The sequence below is a fragment of the Thermobia domestica genome, chromosome 8 (assembly GCF_964235325.1).
Source record: "Thermobia domestica chromosome 8, izTheDome1.hap1.1, whole genome shotgun sequence".
In the NCBI taxonomy this organism is placed as follows: Eukaryota; Metazoa; Arthropoda; class Insecta; order Zygentoma; family Lepismatidae; genus Thermobia; species Thermobia domestica.
This window is the reverse complement of record NC_137461.1, coordinates 289432146-289457654: the sequence shown is the minus strand read 5'-3', so window position 1 is coordinate 289457654 and position 25509 is coordinate 289432146. Positions and strand designations below refer to the sequence as shown.

General features: G+C 36.5%; 1 protein-coding gene across 1 annotated transcript in view; it reads right to left on the bottom strand.

Annotated features, from left to right (window-relative positions):
- Positions 1-3258: 3258 nt before the first annotated feature.
- LOC145692603 (E3 SUMO-protein ligase RanBP2-like) overlaps positions 3259-25509 on the bottom strand; it is a 166680-nt gene continuing 144429 nt past the window's right edge. Inside the window, exons 45-51 of the mRNA XM_081767925.1 lie at positions 25064-25197; positions 21456-21599; positions 14749-14857; positions 11776-12011; positions 9665-9787; positions 6510-6590; positions 3259-3751 (exon numbers count right to left, since the gene is read on the bottom strand). Of these exons, the coding sequence (XP_081624051.1) occupies positions 6537-6590; positions 9665-9787; positions 11776-12011; positions 14749-14857; positions 21456-21599; positions 25064-25197 (800 nt within the window). The 3' untranslated portion in view covers positions 3259-3751; positions 6510-6536. The remainder of the gene's footprint in view (positions 3752-6509; positions 6591-9664; positions 9788-11775; positions 12012-14748; positions 14858-21455; positions 21600-25063; positions 25198-25509) is intronic.

Below are 25509 nucleotides of genomic sequence, written 5' to 3'. Positions count from 1 at the left end.
TTGTGCCAACAATCTTTGATGGATTACGGCTCCTGATACACCTTCCAGCCACAAAACCGGATCACTGCTCGTTGGACCTCTTATGTGCAAACTTCTAATGGAGCGACCATGATCTATCTGCAACAAAAATAAGACAAATGGAGGAATTAGAATCAAACTTTTCTAGCATGACCATAACAGCATAACAATAAAATAAACGAGGACAGAGACCAGTACGAACAAAGTAAAAAGAGTTATGTCAAAATTGCGGATAATTTTTGTCTTATCCTCGTATATATTTAAAATCCGAACTTTAAAAAAAATGTTCTGAGTGTAAATATAATAATAGTCTGACAAGGGTGAAGACTCGACATTTTTTTAAAAAAGTAAGCGTGGTCTCTGTGAGATCTTAAATATCTGTATATGAGTGTGTGTGCAATTTCATTTCGTGATCTAATCAACGTGTAAATAGATTTTTGTATCTCTATTCATGTATACTTGTAAAGAGTATGAGTGATTTGACTGTGTGAATGTCCCAAGATTCACCTTAATCTGTACATATCATGACGTGCAATTAATGTAACGTTTGCTTTTATCATTTTTTTAAAAATAAAAATTATCCATTGTTTTATTTCTTAACTAACGTGGTGTGTTTTGTAGTTTTAATCATCAGTATATCCTATAGTCTCATAGAGAGAATACTTTTGGGACAGTTGCCGGATGATAGATTAAAAACAAATAAATATATAAAATAAAATTTTGAGTAATAGTGGCGGAAATGGTGTAAGTGCAAATAGCATTGATTAATCACAATCGCGGTCCAAACTTCCATTTATTTTCATGGTGAATGTAATTGAACATTTTTTTGCTGGTACTTAAGGCAAGACTCAAACTCCATCAACTTCTTTTCGGATTTTATTGTCCATCTTTTTGTTAAATGGATGAATGTATATAAATTTGTACATTGAAATCTATGATTCCTTGATTGTTACTGTACAAATAAAGTTGAGAAATAAATGTTAATTGACGTTCTATTACTACTTGGAGTATTTCTTTGACTTTTTAAAAATGTACTAGCTGAGTGCTCTCTACATTCATATGAGCATCATATCATTCCTCACTACACCTGTACATGTCCCTTTACAGACACATGTGAAGGACGTCTTGATAAAAATTGGCAAGGGGTATTATAAAGGGGATTTTTTTTATTTTCGATTATGTAGTTTTTAATTCATGTATGATAGTGCTTTCTTCTTGCGTGCAGTATGTAATAAGCAAATACATTACACACACAATTAATTATAGTCAGTGATATATGGTGTTCATTGCGCAAAACACTCCAAAAATAAAGATTCATCTTACAAGGTACATTCGCAAAGTGTCCCCTCGGGATTCGTCTACAATTGATTTAAATTCAAAGTTCTCCGCGGCCCAAAGTGTATTGTACTAATTTTAGCGGCCCATACGGGTAATTTCCATATCTATGGGCCTTCATATATCCGGAATGCATACAGTATTATAACACTTGGTCACAAAATTGCTTTTAGTTTCTTTAGATGTAACTGAACATGAATGTGGGGATGTGCAAAACAAATTGGATCAAGTACTGCTTCTCTGACACGTGTTATCCACACCAGCCGCCATCTTGGATTCAACTTTCGGTTTTTCAAATGGGAATAGGTGCATGTGATCATGAAATTTATACAAAATTTTCTCGGAAATTCATTGGTGTAGTGAGTTTTACGATAGCTTGTACCACTTGCATGTTAAATGTACCACTTCACAAATTCAACCATTAAAGCCCCGTATGTATATGATCTTTTACGTGATTTATTGTTGACTAAATTTTTCTGAACGTACAGACACACAGACGTAAATCTGGTCGTATCTAGATAGGCATTTTGTTCGTAATACAATACTTCCTTGTTATAGTATAACATGGAAGTAATAACAATCACTCACAGAAATGTTGTTAGATGACACCAATGTTGTAGAGAGTTTGTTTATACCTACAGTACTTTTCCAGTTAGAAATTGTTTTGATTTGTCAACATCAAAAACGTAAGCGTAACTGATATTACTCTGCAATGTCTATTCGCGAACTGCCTAGAGGGATTTAACATGTAATATGTCGCAAATGGCATGAGCTACCGTAAAACTCACTACACCAATGAATTTCCGAGAAAATTTTATATGAATTTGATGTGTCACATGCACCTATTCCCTTTTGAAAAGCCGAAAATTGAATCCAAGATAGCGGCCGGTGTGGATAACACATGTCAGAAAAGCAGTACTTGATCCAATTTGTTTTGCATATGCCCACATTCATGTTCAGTTACATCTAAAGAAACTAAAAGTAATTTTGTGCCCGAGCGTTATAGTAGTGTATGATTGAATTCCGGGTATATGAAGACACATAAATATGCAAATTACCCATATGGGCCGCTAAAATTAGTAGAATACACATTGAGCCATGGAGAACTTTGCATTTAAATCAGTTTTACATGAATCCCGAGGGGACACTTCCCGAATGTACCTTGTTAAACTGGAGAAATGGCTATCCTTCGTTTTTCATCATCATTTGGCCATGAAACAAACGCCGGAGAGTTATACTAATCCTGTGTGCAAATTTGTAGTGTTGGAATGTAACTCGTAGGATATGATGCTTTACTTTTTTAAAATTTCAGTACTTTGAGTGTACCCCTAAAAAATGTAATAAAGAAATAACGGCCATTTTTTAATATTCAAATAAAACTGAACAATCTACACAAAATTTGTAATCGATCAATGAAAATGAGATGTTTCTAGAGCTTGCAGTTTCCGACATATCATTGTCAAAAAATTGGCCACAAACATATAAACCTAGCATTTTAATATATAGATAGTAACTGTTACCCACCCTACTAGATTTTACTAGTCGCTGCCTTAATGTAGATTTTTGGGGAAATGTTATTCTGGCAACACTGAAAATCCTTGAGGTTCATATTTTCTGTTGTAGAATAACATTATCTATGATTGTGGTAAGTTGCATTTCATTATCTCCTTTCATTTATGAAAAATAAGCAAAAGAAAAATGATAAATTTTGTATTATTTTTAGTATGTCAGGCTTTTAATCAAGATCAACGAATCCCAAAGTGTTAGTGCTGACGAGAACCTTTAAACTAAAAACAAACAGTACCAGATTCATCAACTGTAGGAACATTGCAGATTCATACAAAAATGCTGTTTCAAAACTCCAGTGGTAAAATTTTATACATTAATTAACTGATACCAAAAATATATTGGTAATAATTTTTATTTTCCACATTCTACTGAAAAAATAACGAAAGATACATACAAGCCAATTAAACAATTACATAACGATTATTGATAGAAGAAACTGCCAATGTACATATTCTAAAAAATTACTCTTTCAACAGCAGAATTAAGTTCATTTGCAACTTTCAGTTATTTTTGAAACAAGCAATAAAATGTAATTGATGCAGATGAACAAGACAATCGTTGCCAGGAACCGTTCACGTTTTCAGCTGGAAAATGTCGAACACAGTTGAGAGCACTGGCAACGAAATTCATCTTCGCATCAGAAACAAATTCTTTCAATGGCTCCCTATGAAAGAAACAAGAGTATCACACACTTTGAATGGTCTCTCACTTTAAAATGACAACTGATAAAATGGAAAGTTCTTAGATTTCATTCACAAAGTGTATTTCACTGTTCTCCTTCTGCATTATCACTACATGAGCTTGATTGAAGAAATTTTCCACGTGGTATCTGCAAGAGAAACGATTTAATAAATGTGCAAGAACTTCAACGAAGGAAGATGTTACTTACGTTATACCAAAGTGGAGTATATGTGAGTAGGCATAAGAAATCGCTATCATCACAAGTTGCTGACATAACATAGTAATATGTTAGTTATATTATACAGGGTGTTTCAAAACAGTACCAACAACGTTTGGGAGGTGATTCCTGACAGCAAGGTAAGAAAAAAAAAAGTATAGACCAACCTGGGTGCACAAATGCTTCCTTACGGAGTTATAGGCTGCCGAAAACATGAACAAAATTAAGTTTAATCGTCCACAGCTCCAAAACTATGGGACCTACCGTAGTCGGGTCAAGACTTCACTTAGGAACTAATATGTCCACTATTCAAAAATACATTTCAGAAGGTACTCACGCAACAGTTTTTATAGTAGAGGTTTGGCTACGGGCATTTAATTTCAAGTATTCGCCAACTACCTCTATAATAATTGTTGAGGAAGTACCGCAATATTATGAAGCTTGGATATTTGGATAGGGCACATACTGACTCCTAAGTCTCGAACCGGCTATGGTAGGTCCCACAGTTTTGTAGATATGGGCCTTTAAAGTTCATTTTTTTAAGTTTTCGACAGCCTATAACTCAGAAAGGAAGTATTTGTGCACCCAAGTTGGTCTATACTTTTTGTCTTATCTTGGTACCAAGAATCACCTCCCAAACGTTGTCGGTATTGTTTTGAAACACCCTGTATAAATGTCTATCTCAATTTTATTATGCCAATAGATCATAGATAAATTCCTCTCGACCTCTACAATTGTACCAAAAACCTCTTAAATACTCGATTACATACCCTATTTTGGCCACCTTAAATGTGGCTCATCCACTACATTGTAAGTTCAATAAAACACACTCTTATCCATATTATCAATTCCATCTTCCTATATAATGAATTCTGCCAAGTAAAAGAACTTTTGACTCCTTAAAAGCATGAATTCTTCCTCTAAATCCTTAAAAGCATTTACTTACAAAAGCTATTGAATACAAATTTATTACTTGAGAAAAATGTTTTTACTTGCATTTCGGACATGAGAATTATACTGTTTCAGGACTTCTCGGGTCTCCATCCCACTAAGTGCTCACCTCATGTGTGGGATTTCTGATTCGATCCCATTCCGTGTCAAATGTCTTTGTAGTTAACAAGTACCGTGTAAGTGTTTTTTCGAACCTCTTACTTCATTACACCATTATGATTCACATTATCACAGTCTCCTTTAGTCTCGGTGTAAAGTCGTGGGACGTCTAAGAGAAACTGCCTGCTAAATACAAAAAAGTCAATGACATGGGAAATAGCTGAAGGGGAGAAACTGTTCCACAAGTGGAAGGACGTATTATCTTCTGTAGCTGCGGTAACAATAAAATGTGAAAATAGTGGAAAGTATTCCGCTTTCTATTTTTACAATCACTCCTGATAAATGTCATTGTTAATTTCTCCTTACAAATAAAAGCATTAGTGACAATACTTTTTACTTGCTGACATTCTGTAATTATCGCAACTAAAAATACCTACTTCTACATAAAGAACACATTTCTGGCTTTAATTACTTCCCATGTGATCCAGTGTTTACATAAACGACAAAAATAATTTTCAAGGCGTGAACTGAACGAACTTTTTTTCTTTAAAAGCAGTTCATATTGAAACGGGTTTTCACGGAGGGACAACCTATAACCATGTTCTACTGGGCAGTGTAATAGCACAATATGCACTGAAGAAGCGACCAGAGAAAAAAATTAAGTTTTATGTCCCACGAGTTATGCCGCCTCGGCTAAAGGAGACGGTGATGATAAAACTGAATATAATGGTGGAATGAAGAGTGGGAGGAAACGGGAGAACCTCCCGAGAAAACTCACGCACACGGTGTTTGTCTACCACAAAGCTCACTTGGTGCGAGTGGGGTCGAACCAAGGACCCCATGTACCAGAGGTGAACGCTCTAGCACAGCCTCATGCGATCAGAGAAGACTTGAGGCAGTATGTTTAGTTATGATTTTTATGTCTAGGATGCAAAGTACGAGGAACTGTTTTCCTTAAGAACATTATTCCTTACAGAAAATTTAAGTACAGCGAACGTAAGAATGCGCTACATAATCCGTGAAAACAATTAAACGTAATTTTCAATTAGACAGTGGATGGATGAACGCAGGGACTACTAGCAGGGACGAATACGAATTGAGAACTTTCAAAAGAAGTTATGGAAAAGATTTCCATCAGAAAGAGAGAGAGAAAAAAATGGAGGTGACCGCATGTGTGTGCTAACTCCACGATAATGTACTAGAACCGAGTAAAATTAAGAAATGTGAACACTTGAATGAGGAAACATGTGGAAGATGAGCGAAGTACTAACTGGAAATCTTAAAAGGAAAGGACCTTTGGGTATGTCGAGAAGATGGGAGCACAACTGAAAAATGTAGATAATATGATCCTTAAGTGTAACTGATGTGGCACAAGATAGGATGTACTGATGGAATTTTCTGTGCCATTGCATTTACATTTTCTACTGTGTGGCATCCCACATGTCTATTTTCCTATTGCAAGAGGCAAGGATGTAACCCTATTCATAATAAAACGCCTACCCCACCGTTTACTTTATGTACATTATTTCCTCCCGGGAGATTCTAGAATAATTTCAGGGTCAATCACCAACTCAACGAAAGAACAAAACTATTTCCAAAAAATAAAATTAATGATCAACGGATGCATCCTGATACTTACCACAACTTTTATGTCAGTCTTTTCCCATCAATTTTCATCATCATAGTCGTAGTCTGCTTTCTCCTCCATCAATTGTTTTCCCTGTAATGAATAATAATAATAATAACTTATTTTATTGTGTCTTACCTTCTGTACAAGAGTTCAAAAATTTCGATACTCATATAGAATGCATTTACAGGAATCCCTAGCCTTTATACAAGGTAACCAAAAGTTTCTGCAGTTTTACAGCAGTAATAAAGGGCAATAGTCGACGGTACGTACCTTTAGGTTTTGAGGTAATCTTCATCAGCACCCAACGTTCCTGCAACTGCACAATGCCCTGGTGATAGAACTTGACGGTCGTGGTTACAAAGACGTTCCGCAGATCTCCATTTGCGAAGATCTTCCACAGACGTGGTTGTCGAGGGAATTAAACACATAGTAATCTGTGGGTGCACGACCCGGTGAATATGATGCATGGCAGTGTCTCCCAGTTAAGTTGCTGAAGGGTCTCCTCAGTCCCCTTTGCCACATGAGGCTTCGCATTGTCATGCAGGAATAGCACAATCTTGCGATTCACCAATGCCGCAATACATGGTGCACTCTTTGTGTAACTGCTGAGAGTAAAGGTCGGCAGTGTTGGTCTGACCAGGTGGAAAGAGCTCGTAATGCACCACTTGTCGACAGTTCCACCATACAGAGAGCATAATCTTTCGTGGGTGCAGAAGTGTCTTAAGATGTGAGAAACAGGGTCACGTGGCGACAACTAATGTCTGGTACGCTTAGAAGTGTCACAGAGGACCCACTTTTCGTCACCAGTGAGAAAGTAATCAAAGATGATGTGTTCAGGTACAGAGTGAGCAAGGACAAACGTATTGTCACTCGTTTTTCCTTGTTGGCTGCCGACAGTGCGAAGTACCCACTTGCTTAACATGTGTGACTTCCCTATCCCATGCAGGTGCAGTCTGTCTCAGCGGAAATATGGAACCTTTCTGCAAGTTCATCACACGTTAGACCACTGTGCTCTTCGATGACTGCTTTCAGGGCCTCGTCATTCAACATATGTGGTCGTCCCTGCGAGATTCATTCTAGACGTACACCTCCCGAACAGAATTTCTGGAACCAATGCTTGGCATGCGTTCGTTCATGGCATTTTCCCCAAATGCCTGGCATATGCATCGACTTGATGCAGCAGATGACAGGGCCACTTTGAAGTCATACAAACATATGCGAACAAGCTGCTTCGATACCTCAATTCCTTTTCAACACTGGACGAGCTATAACTGCTGTATGTGCGGAACGTGCCTGTATTACGGAAGATCGATGGTCAGACAGTGCCAATCGCTTGGCAGGCACATGCATCATTTAGTTTCCTTATTGTGAGCGTATGATTAATGGGACGTCAAAAACGGCAAGATTTTTTTGGGGGTTACCTTGTACTTTTAGTATTTCTAACCCTTTGTAACTTTATGTGCCAATAGGATTATATTCTAACGAATTCTTTTGCTTTCCTAAATGTATGTTTGAATATAGGCACAGAAATGGAGAATCACTCGCATTAAATGTACAGAAATACCTTTCTTCGAAAGTCACTAGTTTTCATAGCAGAGAACAAGTGTTAACAATCCACGAACTTCACGGAATGATAAGTTTGTTTTTCATTAATCGAAGAACGCTTTGCGGCAGAATTTTATGCAATTTTTCCGTACATTATACTGAATTAAGAGTTTTTAGCTATTGATCTAATCTGCAATCCATTATAATTAAGTTGATATATCATCAGAATGTTACGGTCCATTGACTTTCGAAACTGAAATTCGTTCTCAACTCAAGTAACTTTCAAATTTTAAGCGGGTCGACTCCTAATTCTACATAGTTTTGGTTACAGAACTATGAGTAAATCAACTATTTTTGTGCCATATACTTCTTTGCTGTAATATAATGTGATAGGGTGCTAAGTTGAAAATTTAGTGTAAATACAGCATATTTTGTATCCACAGGAGAGGTAATTTTTTGATAGTATATAACTATGCACATTTCCAAATGCTAAATGAAGTTCACATTTAAAGTATACAGTACACGACAAAGAGTTAAAACTAGCAACTTCATTAGTATATACTGATGATTAAAGTAATAATCACACTAACTGATAATTACTAGTTAAGACACAAAACTATTCTGAGGTTTACTAATAAACACGATCGTTTCTAATCATCGGTGGATGTTAATCTTACGGCATTAACTTAGCACTATGTCTCACGTGTGCATCAGTGGAATGATCACTGAATCCGGTAGAAGACGGTGGGTTACAAAAGCCTGATGTCGTCCAGAAAATAAAGAACGCTTTGGCATGATTAAATATAAATAAAAGATATCAAAACAAAACTTTATTTACAAAGCCACAGGCCTTGCTCTACTTTTCTATGTAATCATCATAGTTGTCAAGACACTTGTTATAATGTGGGACCAGTTTTCAATGCCGATGTTATAGTCATCTGCCGTCAAAGATTTGAGCCAGGTTGTGACTGTTTGCTTGAGTTCCTCATCGTTCGCGAACTGTTTTCCACCCGAAAAAGATTCATATTAAGTGCTCAAAGTGGAAAGTCTGTTTTCCTGAATTTGTATTCGACTTTTTCTTTCACTTCTTCCGTAACAAGTGATGGCCTCCAACTCCGATCTTCATTATGCACGCTGGTCCTTCTCTGATTAAACATAACGCACCATTTCCTCACTAATGACTCGTTCACTGCACTATTACCGTAAACATTCTTTATTTGCCTATAAATTTCAATAGACTTAACATTTTGCGCGTTCAGAAAACGAATGACACTCCGTGCTTGGGATTTTCGATTGGCGCCGCCATTTTGAATGTCTGCAACAAGTAACGTGAACGCACAACATTTAAACTCGGCTCACACTGGGGTGAAGGAAGGAGCTAACTGCCGCGCACGCGATTGCAGTGGTGGGGGGTCGGCGCCGCGCGCGATGCGCAATCGTTCTTTACCTTCTGGAGGGCCCTCGTAATATTGGGAGTCTATGCTGATCACGCATTAATATGTCAACTTGAGCTATTTGTAGGGTTTCAGGTCATTACTAATCTTACTTCACGAGGTGGTGAAAAATCACAAAATAATTGCATTAAATATTTTAAATCTGTCATACTATATCAAACTTACCTTAACAAATATATCATGGAATTCTCGGGCTACAATCTCCGAGCTAAAAACTGCCTTGAAACTTCGTAAACTAGGCTCGTTACAAAAATCATGTCCAGTCCATATGCATTCTTTCTTCATTACCTGGAATACAAATTGCAATACAAGTTTTATTAATCACACATAATCAGTCATAATCCAATTAATTTACTCTGTACTATAGTACGTTGTTAAAGCTAGGATACAATTTTGTAAAGTATTATTACAATATCAAACCATAACCATCTTCCTTCAATGCTGTAATTATCAATGTTTAATCATTAAGCTACAAGTAACAAAGTAAAATATAAGAAACCATAATACTTAAGCTTCCCAATATGTAGTATTTAGTTTCCACCTATGAATCAAGGAAGCAGATTGTAGACGGCACTATGCTAATGAAATTGGTGGAACGAGAATGTGAAAGAAAACAGGAGAATCTTGAGAAAATCCAGACAAGATATCGTTCACTACTCGCGTGGCTAGGATCGAACCAGGGATCCCTGTACCAGAGATAAGCGCTATATCACTGAGCCAACATACCATCAGTACAAAATGTTGATCGTTTACGCTAAAGCACAAACCACCCCTAAATCCACCCATGCTCAAAACACGACCTTTATATGCATTAAGGCAAGAAGACACGCACAATATAAGAAACAATCAATTCAAGATGTCACATCAAAATATAAACTAGGTGAACTTCTTTGAAGACAACTCATTTTAAAAACAAACGGAAGGGTAAAAATAATAAAAATGTCGGTGTTGTCAGCTCAGAAATTATTTTTACATAAGAAATAAAATGTTTTTGCGTGCAAAGCTATTCGTCAATTACTGTGTATAAAAATGGATTTATTAAAGCATCTCCACTCTCTAGTGACGGTATTCTTGATCACTGAAAAACCAGAGGCGATATGGTATACCACCGCATACTGTCTCACTTCGACCACTATATTATATATAAATCTCAAAAGATAGTGGAAACACACACAGACACACATACACACTATATGTATACGTATATAAAATACACTTTTAGCCAGGAAAAGAAAGAAATAGGGAGAGGAAAAATTTCAGATAAACAGCGGTGACGTGGATATATACCTTACAAAATAACAATAATAATAATAAATCTAAAATCTTATAATAAAATAAGAAGTAGCATGTGCACATGAAGGAATTTTGTTTGTATGGCGTGACATTGTGGAATTAATATTGAGGCCGGGAATGATTTCTACCACTTGCTGTTTTCGTAGATCAAAATACATTATTGTAACGCTTAACTGATCGGAGAAAACAACTTCTCGGTATCTCTTACTATTTTTACTTTATAGCGATGAACGTTAAACCGGAAGTGGTTAATTTCTCCCACTTCCTGTTTAAACAGGGTTAAAAGAGAAGATTATACTTAGAATGCTAAATCAATTCTTAAAAAAACGCTTCTCGGTATCTCTCAACGTTTTTTCTCTATGTGGTTCAATATTAAAACCGGAAGTTGAAATAGATTTCTATGAAGTCCTCTTTCAGTAGAGATGAAATGTATTCTCGAGGCGGTTGATTGATTGCAGAAAACTGTTTCTCGCTATTTATTACAGTTTTTGCTCTACAATAATCAATACTGAAACTGGGAATTGTTTATTTCTACCACTTCCGGTCTGAATATCTCCATCAACAAATGATATTCCTAACTTTTTGCCCTATACATTTTGATGAAGACTGATGATGATGATCAATTAAGTAGTTCTAATGATTTTTCTCTCGGACGAACGAAAGAAAGCAAGAAAGAGAGAAATCAAGAAAGCAAGAAAAAAGAGAAAAAGAAGAAAAAGAGAAGAAAGAAAAAGAAAAGAAAGGAAAGAAGAAGAAAAGAAAAAGAAAAGGAAAAGAAAAGGAAGGAAAAGAAAAATAAAAAAGAAAGGAAAGAAAAAGAAACAAAGAGAAAAGGAACGAAAAGAAAGAAAAAGAAAGATAAAAGGAAGAAAAAGAAAAAAAGGAAAGAAAGAAAAAAAGAAAGAAAGTAAATAGAACGAAAGACAGAAAAAGAATGAAAATAAGGAGTTTTGGTAAACCAACATCTTTAATAAAAATCTTACCTCAATTGTTGTGTCCATTGTAATAGGTGTATCGCATAATTTCTCATGGGTTTCGTCTCGGACCATGAAGACTCTTGCAGTGAAACTTTCTTTATCATATACCACCTTGATCACTCCCATGCCAAGAAGATTCCATTCCCCTGAGTCGCCTTCCACTTTAAGCGTACATCGTTTCTCAAACATCAACAGCTCCTCCGTATCCGTCTCGTACTCGTTCTCATCACCAGCATCGGTATCTGCAAACATTTAAATAATAATAATAAATAAGTAACATCTGATTCTGTAAATGTTCGATGGTACGTTGTTTTATACAAGGTAGAAACCTCAACATTACGTAAAAGCCAGGAAAACCTGTACAAGCAAGAAATGTGAGTCTGGAGAAAAGGGAAAATTAGCTTGGAGCAGTGGTTCTCAACCTAATTCCTATCACGATCCCCATTTTATCACACCCTCTTGCTAGAGATCCCCTTTATAATTTCTGGTTTGTAATAAGCTTATGTGGGATTTTTAATATATCTATTGGGGAGATCTTATGATATCCATCTCTTTCTATAATAGTAGAATCCATTTCTTGTATAGAACTGGATACAGTAATAATAATATATTTCCTATGGACAAAGTGCTGGATCAAGATGGATATTACACCCCTTCACTGAAGAGGCCATCAATGTAGCTGATCTAAGCGCACAACTTCTTGACGAACTAATAGAATTATCGTGCGACAAGTCCTTGCAACTGGTTTTCTGTAAACAAAGACTTGGACAAGTTCTAGCTGAAGAAGAGAGAAGAATATCCTTGTCTGGTTCCACCTGCTGTATCATCTGTGCGAAAGTGTTTTTTCTTCCATGGTAAGCACTAAAACAACAAGAAATCGCTTATCAGTTGAAAATGACTTCATAATGTGCGTCACGAAGATTAGACTGGACATTGCCGCACTAGTGAAATCACACCATGCTCCCTTATCTCATTAGCTTTCAATTTTAATTTTATTTGAATATGCAAGTTTTGTTGCACTTGTATTTCTCTGGTATTTCAATATGCAGTTCTCATTAGTTTCATATCCTACCTCTTTCATTTAAATTGATTTTTAAACAATTCTGCACATGTTGAAAATGTTTATTAGACCTATTTTTTGTTGTTCTTAACAGTATGTATAAAGTAATATTCAAAATTCAAAATAATATTTAAAAATATTTTTGATATTAGATTCTAATTATATTTCTCTCTTCCGCTTATCTTCGCAACCCCATAAAACCCTCTCGCGACCCCTGGGTTGAGAAACCCTGGCTTAGAGGAACGGAAAGCCAATAAGGAAATGCTGGATAGAGAATAATACCAGATAATTAAGAGGAAAATAAACGAGAAAAGAAATTGTATTCTAAGGGAATCAACTGAATATTTAGTGGTAAAAGAAAGGAAGAAAATAACATAAAAATAAAGCGGAATTAATGGTTATTAAAAAGAGTAATTTTTTATGTCTAAAGACAAAGAAATTAGCAGAAGATCAAAGCACTGGAACCTCTCGGATGTAATAATTACGATTAATAATCAAACAAAAAGTAAGTAATAAACAAATATTCTAATTCTTAGAACACACCAGTTCTCCTTAGGAACGTGTTAAGTTTCAACTATCTAACGATATTCATATCTACACTGGTTGATCAAGTACTTCCAATTAAAGTACTCTTTGGAACATTACGAAGGCCATTTCCTAGCTTCTTTCCTTTTCTCAAACTAAAATGCAAAGAAGTCTCACGCTGTATAATGTCCCACGTGCTCGTGTTTACCAACACCAACTTGTGTTTCTATTTCTAAACAATCACCACGTGCACCTTACTAACAGCGACACCACCAGTCACATGACGAGGGAACAGAAGCGCCCTCGCCTCACGTGGAGCGCGTATATAACCGAGAGGCTAGAGGATTTTCATAGAGCTCCGAAGGAAGCTAAGTGGAGTGGATTAGAGATCCCAATACTCTGAAGCAAGCAGAAAGGGGGTTGCGAGTCAGAGTTCCGAAGCGACTGAGGTCAGGAATCCCGACAGAGCTCCGAAGCAAGCTAAGAGGAAAGAAGGAAAAAGCCTAGAGTTGAGTCGAGTTGATTTTGAGTTTAACGTCCCGTTCAGCAGCGAGGCTATATGAGACGGAGCTACTGATTAACGTGGAATCCGAACCACATGAGCTTCCACCGGGAATTGAATCCGGGTCTAAGGAAAGCCTAGAGTTCCAACGCAAATCTAGAGGCTTTGAGTTAGGTACCTCGTAGAGCTCTAGAGCAAGCTGGAGGAGGGGGTTGACCAGTCGAGACTAATAGCTATCGTTGAAATACTCTCTGTTATATAGGTGAGGGGGTAGCGCTGCTGTTCCCTCGTCATGTGACTGATGGTGTTGCTGTGTTCCCCGTCGTCTGCAGCTATAGTACTCCATAGTAAGTTGTACGTGGTTCTTGTTACAAATAGGAGCACATGTATTGGCTGTTTGTAAACACAAGCACGTGGGACATTACAATACATACATACAGTTCATTTTCTACGATCAAGAGTAAGATGCTACTCAATGCTAGACTGAGTTTAATACCTCAGGATTATGCTTCGGGTCTAAGGAAGACTGTGGTGGTGGTGTTGATATTATGAACGAAATGATGGAACGAAGAAAGTGGGAGGAAACGGGAGAACCCTGAGAACGCTCACGCACATAGTGTTTGTCCACCACAAAGCTCATTTGGAGCGGAGAGCTATTGAACCAGGGACTCCAAGCCCTAGAAATGAGCGCTCTCCAATTGTGCCATCAATACTATTCCACCGATTTTATACCATAAAATTTATTTTAGGTGATAAAATCTAATACTTCAGATAAGATTCCCTTTCCCGTTCTTGTCCAGAATTCGAGGTCCATGCCTGTTGTTCGATATATGTCGTAAGTAATGGCCCTTCCCCTACTTTATAAGTTGTTACAAAACGAGATGACATTTACCTCTTATTGATTCTGAATCATCTGCCTGTGATGTCTGTTGTGTCCTCAGTCTTAGTTCATTTATACATTCTTGGACTCGATCAAAAAATTCCTTTGCTATTTCACAGTTCTGCAAAAATGAAAAAACATTAATAATAATTACTCAAAGGTCTACATATATACTACAAACACATGGAGTGTTAAAAGAACTGCTTTATAACGGTCAGGATACAAGATATACAGGGTGTCTCACAAAACTGCTACGACTCACGTTCCGGTTAATCATCTCTAATCAAACTGCTTGTGGGATGATAACACTGTCTCGACAGTTGGCTACACTGCATTTTGTCAGAAAGTTGAGTGCAGCCGTGTGTTCGTGCGTGAGTTGTGAGAAGCTCGTATTGTTGAGTTGTTGCTATGTGTTATTTGTTGAATCAGTGCTTGTGGTAATAAGGAACATTTGTGACAGAAATGAGGCAATTTGCATTAAAACAGCAAATTCATATTGTGGAATTTTACACAAAGACAGGCTCCATTAAGGAATGTAAAGAAATGTTTCAAGCGAAGTATCCTGGTAGGAAACTCACCACGATCAGCACTATTCAAAACCTGTAAAGGAAATGGAGAGCTGTAGAATCCGTTCAGAATGTACACAGCAATAAGCAACCGATAGTAAGGACCCCTGAAAGTACAGAGACAGAATTCGCACGGACATTACGAGAAGCTCTCACAAGTCGGTAAGGAGCTTATCGCTACAGGTGGTTGTATCTCGTACATCGTGTCACCGTGAGGCGTACTGGTTTTAATGTGGGACATCCTGTACATTAATATCACACTAATCACGAAGAAAAAAATCTCTCCATATATAAAAATGGAGAAAAACATACCAAGAAATTCTACAATAATACAGAGTGTCTACTAAAATTGCAAAATGGAATTTCGTGACCTTTTCTTTACCAAATCATTAAAAAATTCCTAACACTTTCAAGAGCGAATCTGAGTACGAATTAGGCCGAATTTTCACCCATGCGATAGAAACTTTCTTTGCTTGCGATTTGGTAGCGTCTAAACCCGACCATAGACATTTTTCGTGGTGAACTTTGACGTTTTATAGAACAAAATTTTCCAATCTGTACTTACATTTGTACAGTTTAAAAAAAATCCTGACCCAAAAGCTAAATTTCGTGACTTTTTTGTGACCGATAGACACCCTGTAATAACATTTAACGAGGGAAAAAATGTCCAAAGAAAAGACATCTACCACTCGGTATATCTCATTGATTCTTTTTTTTTAAATTCTTCTACTGATTTCAGTTTTTCGATATTTACTATGTAGTAAAGTTCATTATAAACTTTACTGCTGAAAGTCTTTTAAAATACCAAATACTTAAGCAAGTATGCTAGTGGTAAATTTTAAAACTAGAACGAACAAAAGGAATTAGTAGATTTATACTAATCAAAACTACTTCAAATCTTATCGCACTATAACAAATACATTTAACTGAAATACTTCTTATCTTAAATGTTCATGTAAGTGAAAATCATCTAATATTTCAAAAGAAAGCATATGTCCTACTGTTGTATTCAGAGAGTATATGATGGGATAGAGATTATTTTAGCTTAAATTAAATGAGTGGACATTCAACTTTACTACATTTATTTGCTTAAAAGAAAAAATTATCAGTTATTGTTACGTTTGAACTTACTACTTATTTATTTGCTGTTGCCAGATCACTTTTCAGAGTTCAAAAAACAACATGACAATAATAATTGATATAAATAACTTGCTAATAATTGATTTACCCGATTATACAGTAAATGATGAAATACGAATACTGATTCTCCGTCAATCAAAAGAAAATCTTTACAGTTAAATAAATTACGTATGTTTTTTCTTTCTTTCTTTCTTTCTTTCTTTCTTTCTTTCTTTCTTCACTGAAAACATTTTCTACAAGATGTCGAAATTCATGAGGCAATGTAAGTGAGAAGAAAGATAAGAAGCTAGCAATGAAAGACAGACTACGTCCAATTTATTAGATACATTGTCTGAAGAATTTGCTCAAGAGATTAAATATTATGGCTGAAAGGTACAGCTGTTGAGATGCTTAGTGGGCAGACTTCGAGCATTCTATTATTAGTCACTGGTTCTGTTATTTCTCTCAACGGCTACTGGTTCTGTGTGTGGCCGTTATTTCTTTATTACATTTTTTAGGGGTACGCTGAAAGTGTTGAAATTTTAAAGCAAAGCATCATACCCTATCAGTTATACATTCCAACACAACATAGTTGTACACAGGGGTTGCATATCAAGCGTTTGTTTCATGGCCAAATTATATATATATATATATCGGGTGTTGCAAAATAAGTGTTACAACTCTTGGGAGGTGACTCCTGCCACTGAAACAAGAAAAAAAGTTATCTTCAACTTTTTGCTATCGGACATAGTTTCAGATCTACAAGGTGCCGAAAGCGTGGGAAAATGACTTTCGGACGCCAATAGTTCGGAAACTATCCAACATAAAGAGGGCGGGTAAAAAATTCACTGAAGAAGTCATACCTGCTCTATTGAATTTTGCATGTTGCACAATCCTACCGTGCACGCGCAAGGGATTCCCCAAAGGAACGTAGGGAGTCCCGGATAATTGCCAAATGAAACTTGGTCTAAATGGATATGAATTGATAGGCTTTCTACCAGGTAACAATAATTCGTTTGTCTTAAGTCGATATCTGGAACAAATACAAGATGGCGGACACATTCATGCCCGTTGTGTGTGGTTGCATAATCGCCAGGTACGGATGCTGGCCAACAGTGACGTTCTGAGTATTAATTGTAGCGAATTTGTACTCAAATGCTCTAGAAAGACATCTGGAGCGTCGGTAGAGCATAACAGATGAAGCAGGGTGATTCACATGTGTGGAAACACTTAACGAAAAATGCCCAGAAATGCACTCATACTCAGTAAACGTGAGTTCAAAGCGTCGGAAATGTAAGGATTAGCGTCAAGAACATGAAAGCCATTGCCAATTCACCAATAATATTCCCTCAAACCAATGCAATATGATGTGCACAGTTGCATACCAATAAGGATGCAACAACTGAGGCCAAGTTCAAATTGTGCAATTGGACTCACAAAGAAACTGGGTAAACTAAAGGAATGTCACTAGTGGGATCGCATGATCGATATTGAAATGTGGCCAATGTGTGTGTTGATATCAACATGTAGCTGATGGACAAATGTCAACATGTAGCTGATGGACAAATGTCAACATGTCCCACTAGTGCTGGGACACCGTCTCACGTGCAAAAACTAGGAAAATAACGTACTTTCTGCTATTACATCTGGTGCACCTTTTGGTAGAACGTAACTAGAACATGATTGTATCAATGTCCCCTTTGTTTGGGACATTGTCCCACAGTCGACACACATGAAAAGAAATCTCTTAATGCATGGTTCAAATTCTGATTGAGCGTGAAAATAACAAACTTATATCATGTCTCACGTCTTCTGAGACATATGACGTACTTGAAATATAGGAAAATACCTCCAGAAATTCGTATCTTACACACATGCCAAGATAAAGACGAAAATGAACCGATTTGGCACATTTAACACTATAGCTGGAACACCATACATATGGAAAATAAAACGACATGAGAAATAGTAAGAAACGTCTTAAAGCTCTGATTGTTTACAACTGTGCAGTAGGAGTAAGAAAAGAAAACACACAAGTATGTCGGGAGGCTGTACAAGAGGGCTTGCCAAACAAAGTGGGTACTCCTCAAAGTAATGAATACAGAGAAAGTGAGGCTCCTTCGAATCTCAGGGCTAGAGCGTTCGCTTTTGCTTGCGTGGTCGCAGTTTCCAATCCTACTGGGAGCCCACGGCCTCAGATTCAAGACCCGAGTAGTTACTTTTCTATTTTTCGCACGTAGGACGATGTCCCAGCAGTAGTGGGACATGTTGACATTTGTTCATTAGCTACATGTTGATAACAACACACACATTGGCCACATTTCAACATCGATCATGCGATCCCACTAGTGACATTCCTTTAGTTTATCCAATTTCTTACTGAATCCAATTGCACAATTTGAACTTGGCCTCAGTTGTTGCATTCTTATTGGTATGCAAACGTGCACATCATATTGCATCGGTTTGAGGGAATATTATTGGTGAATTGGCAATGGCTTTCATGTTCTTGACGCTAATCCTTACATTTCCGACGCTTTGAACTCACGTTTACTGAGTATGAGTGCATTTCTGGGCATTTTTCGTTAAGTGTTTCCACACATGTGAATCACCCTGCTTCATCTGTTATGCTCTACCGACGCTCCAGATGTCTTTCTAGAGCATTTGAGTACAAATTCGCTACAATTAATACTCAGAACGTCACTGTTGGCCAGCATCCGTACCTGGCGATTATGCAACCACACACAACGGGCATGAATGTGTCCGCCATCTTGTATTTGTTCCAGATATCGACTTAAGACAAACGAATTATTGTTACCTGGTAGAAAGCCTATCAATTCATATCCATTTAGACCAAGTTTCATTTGGCAATTATCCGGGACTCCCTACGTTCCTTTGGGGAATCCCTTGCGCGTGCACGGTAGGATTGTGCAACATGCAAAATTCAATAGAGCAGGTATGACTTCTTCAGTGAATTTTTTACCCGCCCTCTTTATGTTGGATAGTTTCCGAACTATTGGCGTCCGAAAGTCATTTTCCCACGCTTTCGGCACCTTGTAGATCTGAAACTAAGTCCGATAGCAAAAAGTTGAAGATAACTTTTTTTCTTGTCTCAGTAGCAGGAGTCACCTCCCAAGAGTTGTAACACTTATTTTGCAACACCCGATATATATATATATATATATATATATATATATATATATATATATATATATATATATATAAATATAAAGAAGAACCATTTCTCCAGGCTAAGATGAATCTTCATTGTTTAGAGTGATTTGCCCAATAACACCATATATCACTGACATTAAAATTAATTGTGTATGTAATGTATTTGTTTATTACAGACTGCATGCAAGAAAGAAAACACTGATCATACATGAATTAGAAACTCCAACGAAAGTAGGCTCAATCTTGCGAACGGTGCGAGATATTGGAAAAACAATCAAAGAAATCTCCTTTATTAAGACGTCCTTTACCTGTGTCTGTAAAGAGACATGTACAAATGTGAGGAAGACAAGGAGAGTCATGCTCATATATGAATGATACGATGTGTAGAAAGTGCAGGTTCAGTTAGTATTCAGTTAATATATGTCAAAACTTCGCAACAAAATCAAGAACTAAAGCTGAAAATTCAGAAAGATAAATCTTACATTTATCTGGAACAGGTAACCATGGATGGCAACACTACAGAAATTAACCGATGTATTAAGTGAAACTGGAGCGCATTCGGCAGAAACAGCTTGATAGATGAGAAGCCTAATTCTTATATGTTTAAAGCGTAATACTTTTAAAGAAAGTACGATGCATACGTTGTCATATGGATCGGGGACCAGGGTGTCTACTAAAATCCCAAAATGAAATTTCGTTACCTTTTCTTTCCCAAACCATAAAATTTAGTAACATTTTCAAGAGCAAATTTGGGTGCGAATTGAGCCGAATTTTCGTGCATGCGATAGAAGCGTGCTTTGTTCGCGATTTGGTAGCGTCTAAAACCGACCATAGACATTTTTGGTGGTGAATTTTGACGTTTTATAAAACAAAATTTTCCAGTCTATACTTATATTTGTACAGATGAAAAAAATCGTGACCTAAAAGCTAAATTTCTTGTCTTTCATGACCGTTTTCTGATTTCGTGACTTTTTCAACACTTTCGTGACCGATAGACACCCTGGGGACGCAGTCACTAACAAAATCAGACATTCACAGTCTGCAGACTACGCAACAAGTATGGCAAGACTTATGTTAGGAATCACCTGCAAAGATAAGAAAATAATCATACGGATCACAAATATGACTGCTATTATGATAATAAAGGCATATAAAGACATTGAAGTGCCAGTGAGCTGGACTTATTGCTGAAAGAAATGATAACAAATGGACAAAAGCAATTCTTGACTGAATACCAAGCGACAAGAAATGACCTAGGAAACATACTCACACAAGGTGGTGTTACGAAATCAAGAAGCATTACATAATAACGTGGAAAAGAATTGTCCTAGATAGATTGTTGTGGAGAAGAATTGGAAGAGATTCATCCAGCAGTGGATTGACAATGGTTCACTTATGACCTATATACGTACTCCCTAGGTAAGATTTTTTTTAAATTTATTTTCTTAATACGATGTGAAAATTTAGCAAGAAATATGAAGAGCTAAAAAATGCTTAACTAAATATTGAATCAGATGCGCGTGTAAGAATGTCTGCACCACAAATCCATTTACAGAAAAGCATACACACTATGAAGTTGCAAATAAGCAATTGTACTTGAAGTACTGTAACTGAAATACTGTTGCACACCGTGAGGAAACATCGAGCAACACAGAACCTGAAATACTTATTTAACCTAAAGTAATTAAAATCTCTGTACCAGCGTGTAACACGCATTCCATTTCTGGATTTATTCTCAAAGAAAAAAAAGAGACCGTCTCCATCTTTAAGCAGAATAGCTTGTCATGTTCTTTGGAACACCTTCTGACTTACTTATGCGTTATCCGACTCCTAACGAAGTTTTATTTCTTTCTTTGTATTTACCTTAAACCGCACAGCTAGCTTTTCTAAATCAGCTTTATCTTCGACATAATTCATAGCTGCCCAACACCATGCTTTGTCGGAAGTACTTAACGGGGTCAGTGACAAATCTGGCGTTATCAACTGGTTACACACTACTTTGTGAACCTGAAAGAGGAAGAGAATTACGATGCATTAAAGCACATTAAGAAATATATAAAGTAGCAAATATTGTTACCTGAGTGGTATATCAAGGATTATTTTCCTGCTATATATTTCGCAAACCTCATTGTTTGCTTATTCATGTAATCCAGAGTAAACAAAATAACCCTTGATGCACCACAGGAAACAGTATTCGCTCTTTGGAACTAAAGGGTTAACATGCATATACTGATGCATTACGTTAAGAACTAAAAGTAACTAACTCTATGGCCTATGGAACCTGGTAGTTCAATGCCGCGTTCACAAAAGCTCTCCACTGACTTTTCTCCTCAGCCAATTGGATCCAGTTTCTACTTTGTATTCCTATTTCTGCGAGATCCATCTTAATATTGTCCTTCCATCTGCGACTAGGTCTTCCTAATGGTCGTTTTCCGATTGGGTTTCCAGTTAAAACTTTGAAAGCGTTCCTACTTTCTTCCATTCTGGCTATATGACTTGCTCACCTGATCCTGATCGACTTGATGACGCTAACAATGTTTGGTAAACGGTATAAATTATGTAGCTCCTCGTTATGAAGTTTCCGTCATTCCCCATTCCCGTTCCTCTTAGGTCTGAATATTCGTCTCAAGACTTGTTCTCAAACTACGAACTTTGTATTACGTTAAGAACTATTTCAGAAAATACTGGTTGAATTTCAATCACAAGATTACAACAAAAATTATGCAGCTTACAGATACCAATAGCTAACATAATGTAATGTTCGGCTATTCAACTGGCCTCCTCTTATAAATGGTGACGCCATGGAGGACCCGGAACTTCCTAGTTGTTCCATAGACGCACAACACGTTCAGACACGTGCGAGGTTTTGAAAGCGTTCATAGAGGAGGAGGTAGTTTAACAAGACTTTTAGGAAAATCAAAAAGGATGACAAGATTACGATCTTGGCCAATAATTTGTCTTTGGATCAGGGGCCACAAAATTTTTGAACGGCCCCTAAATAAAGTTTTCGTATTTTCTACGGAATAAGCATACCATACTGAGTTAAGTGATAGTTTGGGTTTCGGTACACTGTATGCAGTTCTCCAGATATAAGGCCTAAAAGAAAATTTTCGATGAAATATATTGGATCTTTTAATCCAAAAAAGGAAAATTTTGCTGCTTTTGTAACGAATTTTGTGAAGTTTTTTTTTTATAGTCTTTTTTTTAGAATTCGTGTCTTTCATTGGCTAGACAAACGAGTATTCTAGATGAAAAAAGCAATCACACTTTAATTTGAAAATCTTTTCCCTCTGCCGAAGCTATTGCGGTAATTGTCGTAGACTTGTTTAAAGTAGCTGATGTGTAAGTAAACTATTTAAAAATAAAAACTTATTGTGAAAATATTGGATAATGGATAATGTTTCAACACGGAATTTAAACTAGTTTAGCAATTCTTTCAAAATAAGATTTAGATTTAGAAGAGAGTTAAAAATATGAATTATCCCCAAAAATGTCTGGATTCAGTGAGAGGCAAAAAGGTAACAGATTATAACCATTTTGAGTCAAGATGCAAAAAACCTACATGGAATGAAGGTTCTTTTCCTCATAAAAGTCTGGGTCTTTTCGAGAGGAAAAAAAGAAAATTTTCGCTGTTTGGCTTTTAGTGACTTTCCTGCTCAAGTACCACTTTCGTTTAGTTCCACTGGATTCTACAATTATGATGTGTGTTTAAAATATCCAGTACTATGTTCAGTCCGGGGCTGGCAGTCGGGATTGGATTTCAAATTGACATTGCACTTATTACCTGCAAGTGTAATTTATGCAACCCCCATATCACAGGTGTCGTTTTGGTTGCCTAAACATTTTATTAAGTACCTGGAGGTAATACACTTTGATACATATTCTACTGGTTGCCTAAGGTCAATCTGGCAGACAAGAAGTACAATCTACAATAAATCAAAAAACAGTACAAAACCACTTTTTTTCTGGTTTTAAATTATTGCTTACATCTCATTCTCCGTTCAGGAAATACTTTTTATCCTGAGTTTCAGAGTGTTCAGTTTACAAAATTAAATCAATAAAGGGTTAGTTGTGATGATAGTTTAGCATCATAAGTCACGTAATCTCTCCTCTCTTTAGCATTATACATTTTCAAAAACTTTTAAAATAAAAAGCTTGTGGACAGCAGTTTTGGTGGCCCTCGAATTTAAGCAACCTCAATAAATGTTATATACAGTTATAATTAAATTTTAGTTTATTCATAAATTTTAAATGATAATTCTGTACCACGAAATCTACTACATTTTTAGAATACTTATTTCCAACATAATAAAACATTTTTAGCAACAAAAAAAAAAAAAAAAAAATCTTGTTGGATGTTAATCTAATAGCTCTATACACAATTCGTTGGAACTAGAATTCACTGCATTCATTTTTTTTATTTCTTGCATTTTTCATATTTTCTCTTGAGAACATAGTAATTAAATATTTTTTTGTGTTATAAAAGTAGAATGTACTTTTCTCTCTTAACTAAAATTGAAATATTTTTTAAAAAGCTTAAATTCAAGTTCTTGCACCATTGCGGCACACTTCGCACTCCTGAATATTTATCATCGTACACCGGTTTCATTTCGATGTGGCTATTTGTGGCTGTGCGTCCTTTGCACCATACAAAATGAATAACACTACGTTGTTCATATGGTGTGGACGTCCTAAGTCAGTGGTTCTCAAACTTGTTGTTACCGCGACCCACATTAAATATTAAAAAGTACTTTGTGGCCCACCTACTTCTATTCAAACATACATTGTCACTCTACGTAATGGTGGTATTTCAATTTTGTAAATTATAATTCTATTTTTTCCACAGAGCTAACACTATTCTCAACGTAATGCCCTACTCCATGACAGATTTTGACTCACCCATTCTCTTTCCATCCTAACACAGCTCTCTATTGACTGTACAACAGAGCAGGGCTTTCAATAACCACTTACTCTTCACCTCATCAACGAACGCTTTCAATTTTCATTTCCTCAATGGCACTTAATTTACAACATATGTTTCTGCATCAAAATAAAATTTTCACAATTAAAAGGAAAAACTTCTCATGACCTACCAAAGAAAAGGCCCGCGACCCACACTTAGAGAAACACTGTCCTAAGTACTTCATCCATCATTGGGAACGATAATAGCGTCGTGCAATGGAAGGTTATAAACTATCACCATTCCCTGTCCAAATTTGGTGTTTATATACCACACACGTACTCAACGAAACGACTGACTGTTTATATGTCACACCCATATGAAAAGGGTTAACGCATATCTAAGGTAAACTATTAAGTGAATAAAAAAATATCTATTTCTCCTCCACACACAATTATTCACAAGTTTTAAGAACAGTAGGTGAACAATCTATTACATAGTACAACCTCTGATTAATACTTTTCACAAAATAGGTATCGACTGCATATATATAACGAAACGAAAAGCTTACCTGTTCTCTACGAAGTAACAAACGGAAGGTTTTGTTGACTGGATGTTTCAAAATCTTCATCTCTCCAATGCCTCGCTCCTTCCATTCTTTAGTAGCAGTGTCATACCGGAAAAGTTTCGCTCTTTGACAAAACACTACAAACAAGTACACATCTAGTTAGATACTAACAGTGACATGAAAATAGAATCAAATATTTAGTGAAATATGATAAGTATTCGATTCGTAATAAGTATTTTCCTCGCCCAGATTCCATGCATAAAACTTAATTAAGTATGTATTCAAAGGATGATAATTATCACTTTTAGACCCAAAAGAGCAGGAAGAAAGAAAAAATATACACTCCTCTATTTCAAGAGAAATTAAACCAACAATATAGTATTGGGAATAATAACCTACTCATAGCCCCAAAGCAGAACAATCGGCGGCGGTGCGACAATGTCGCAGAA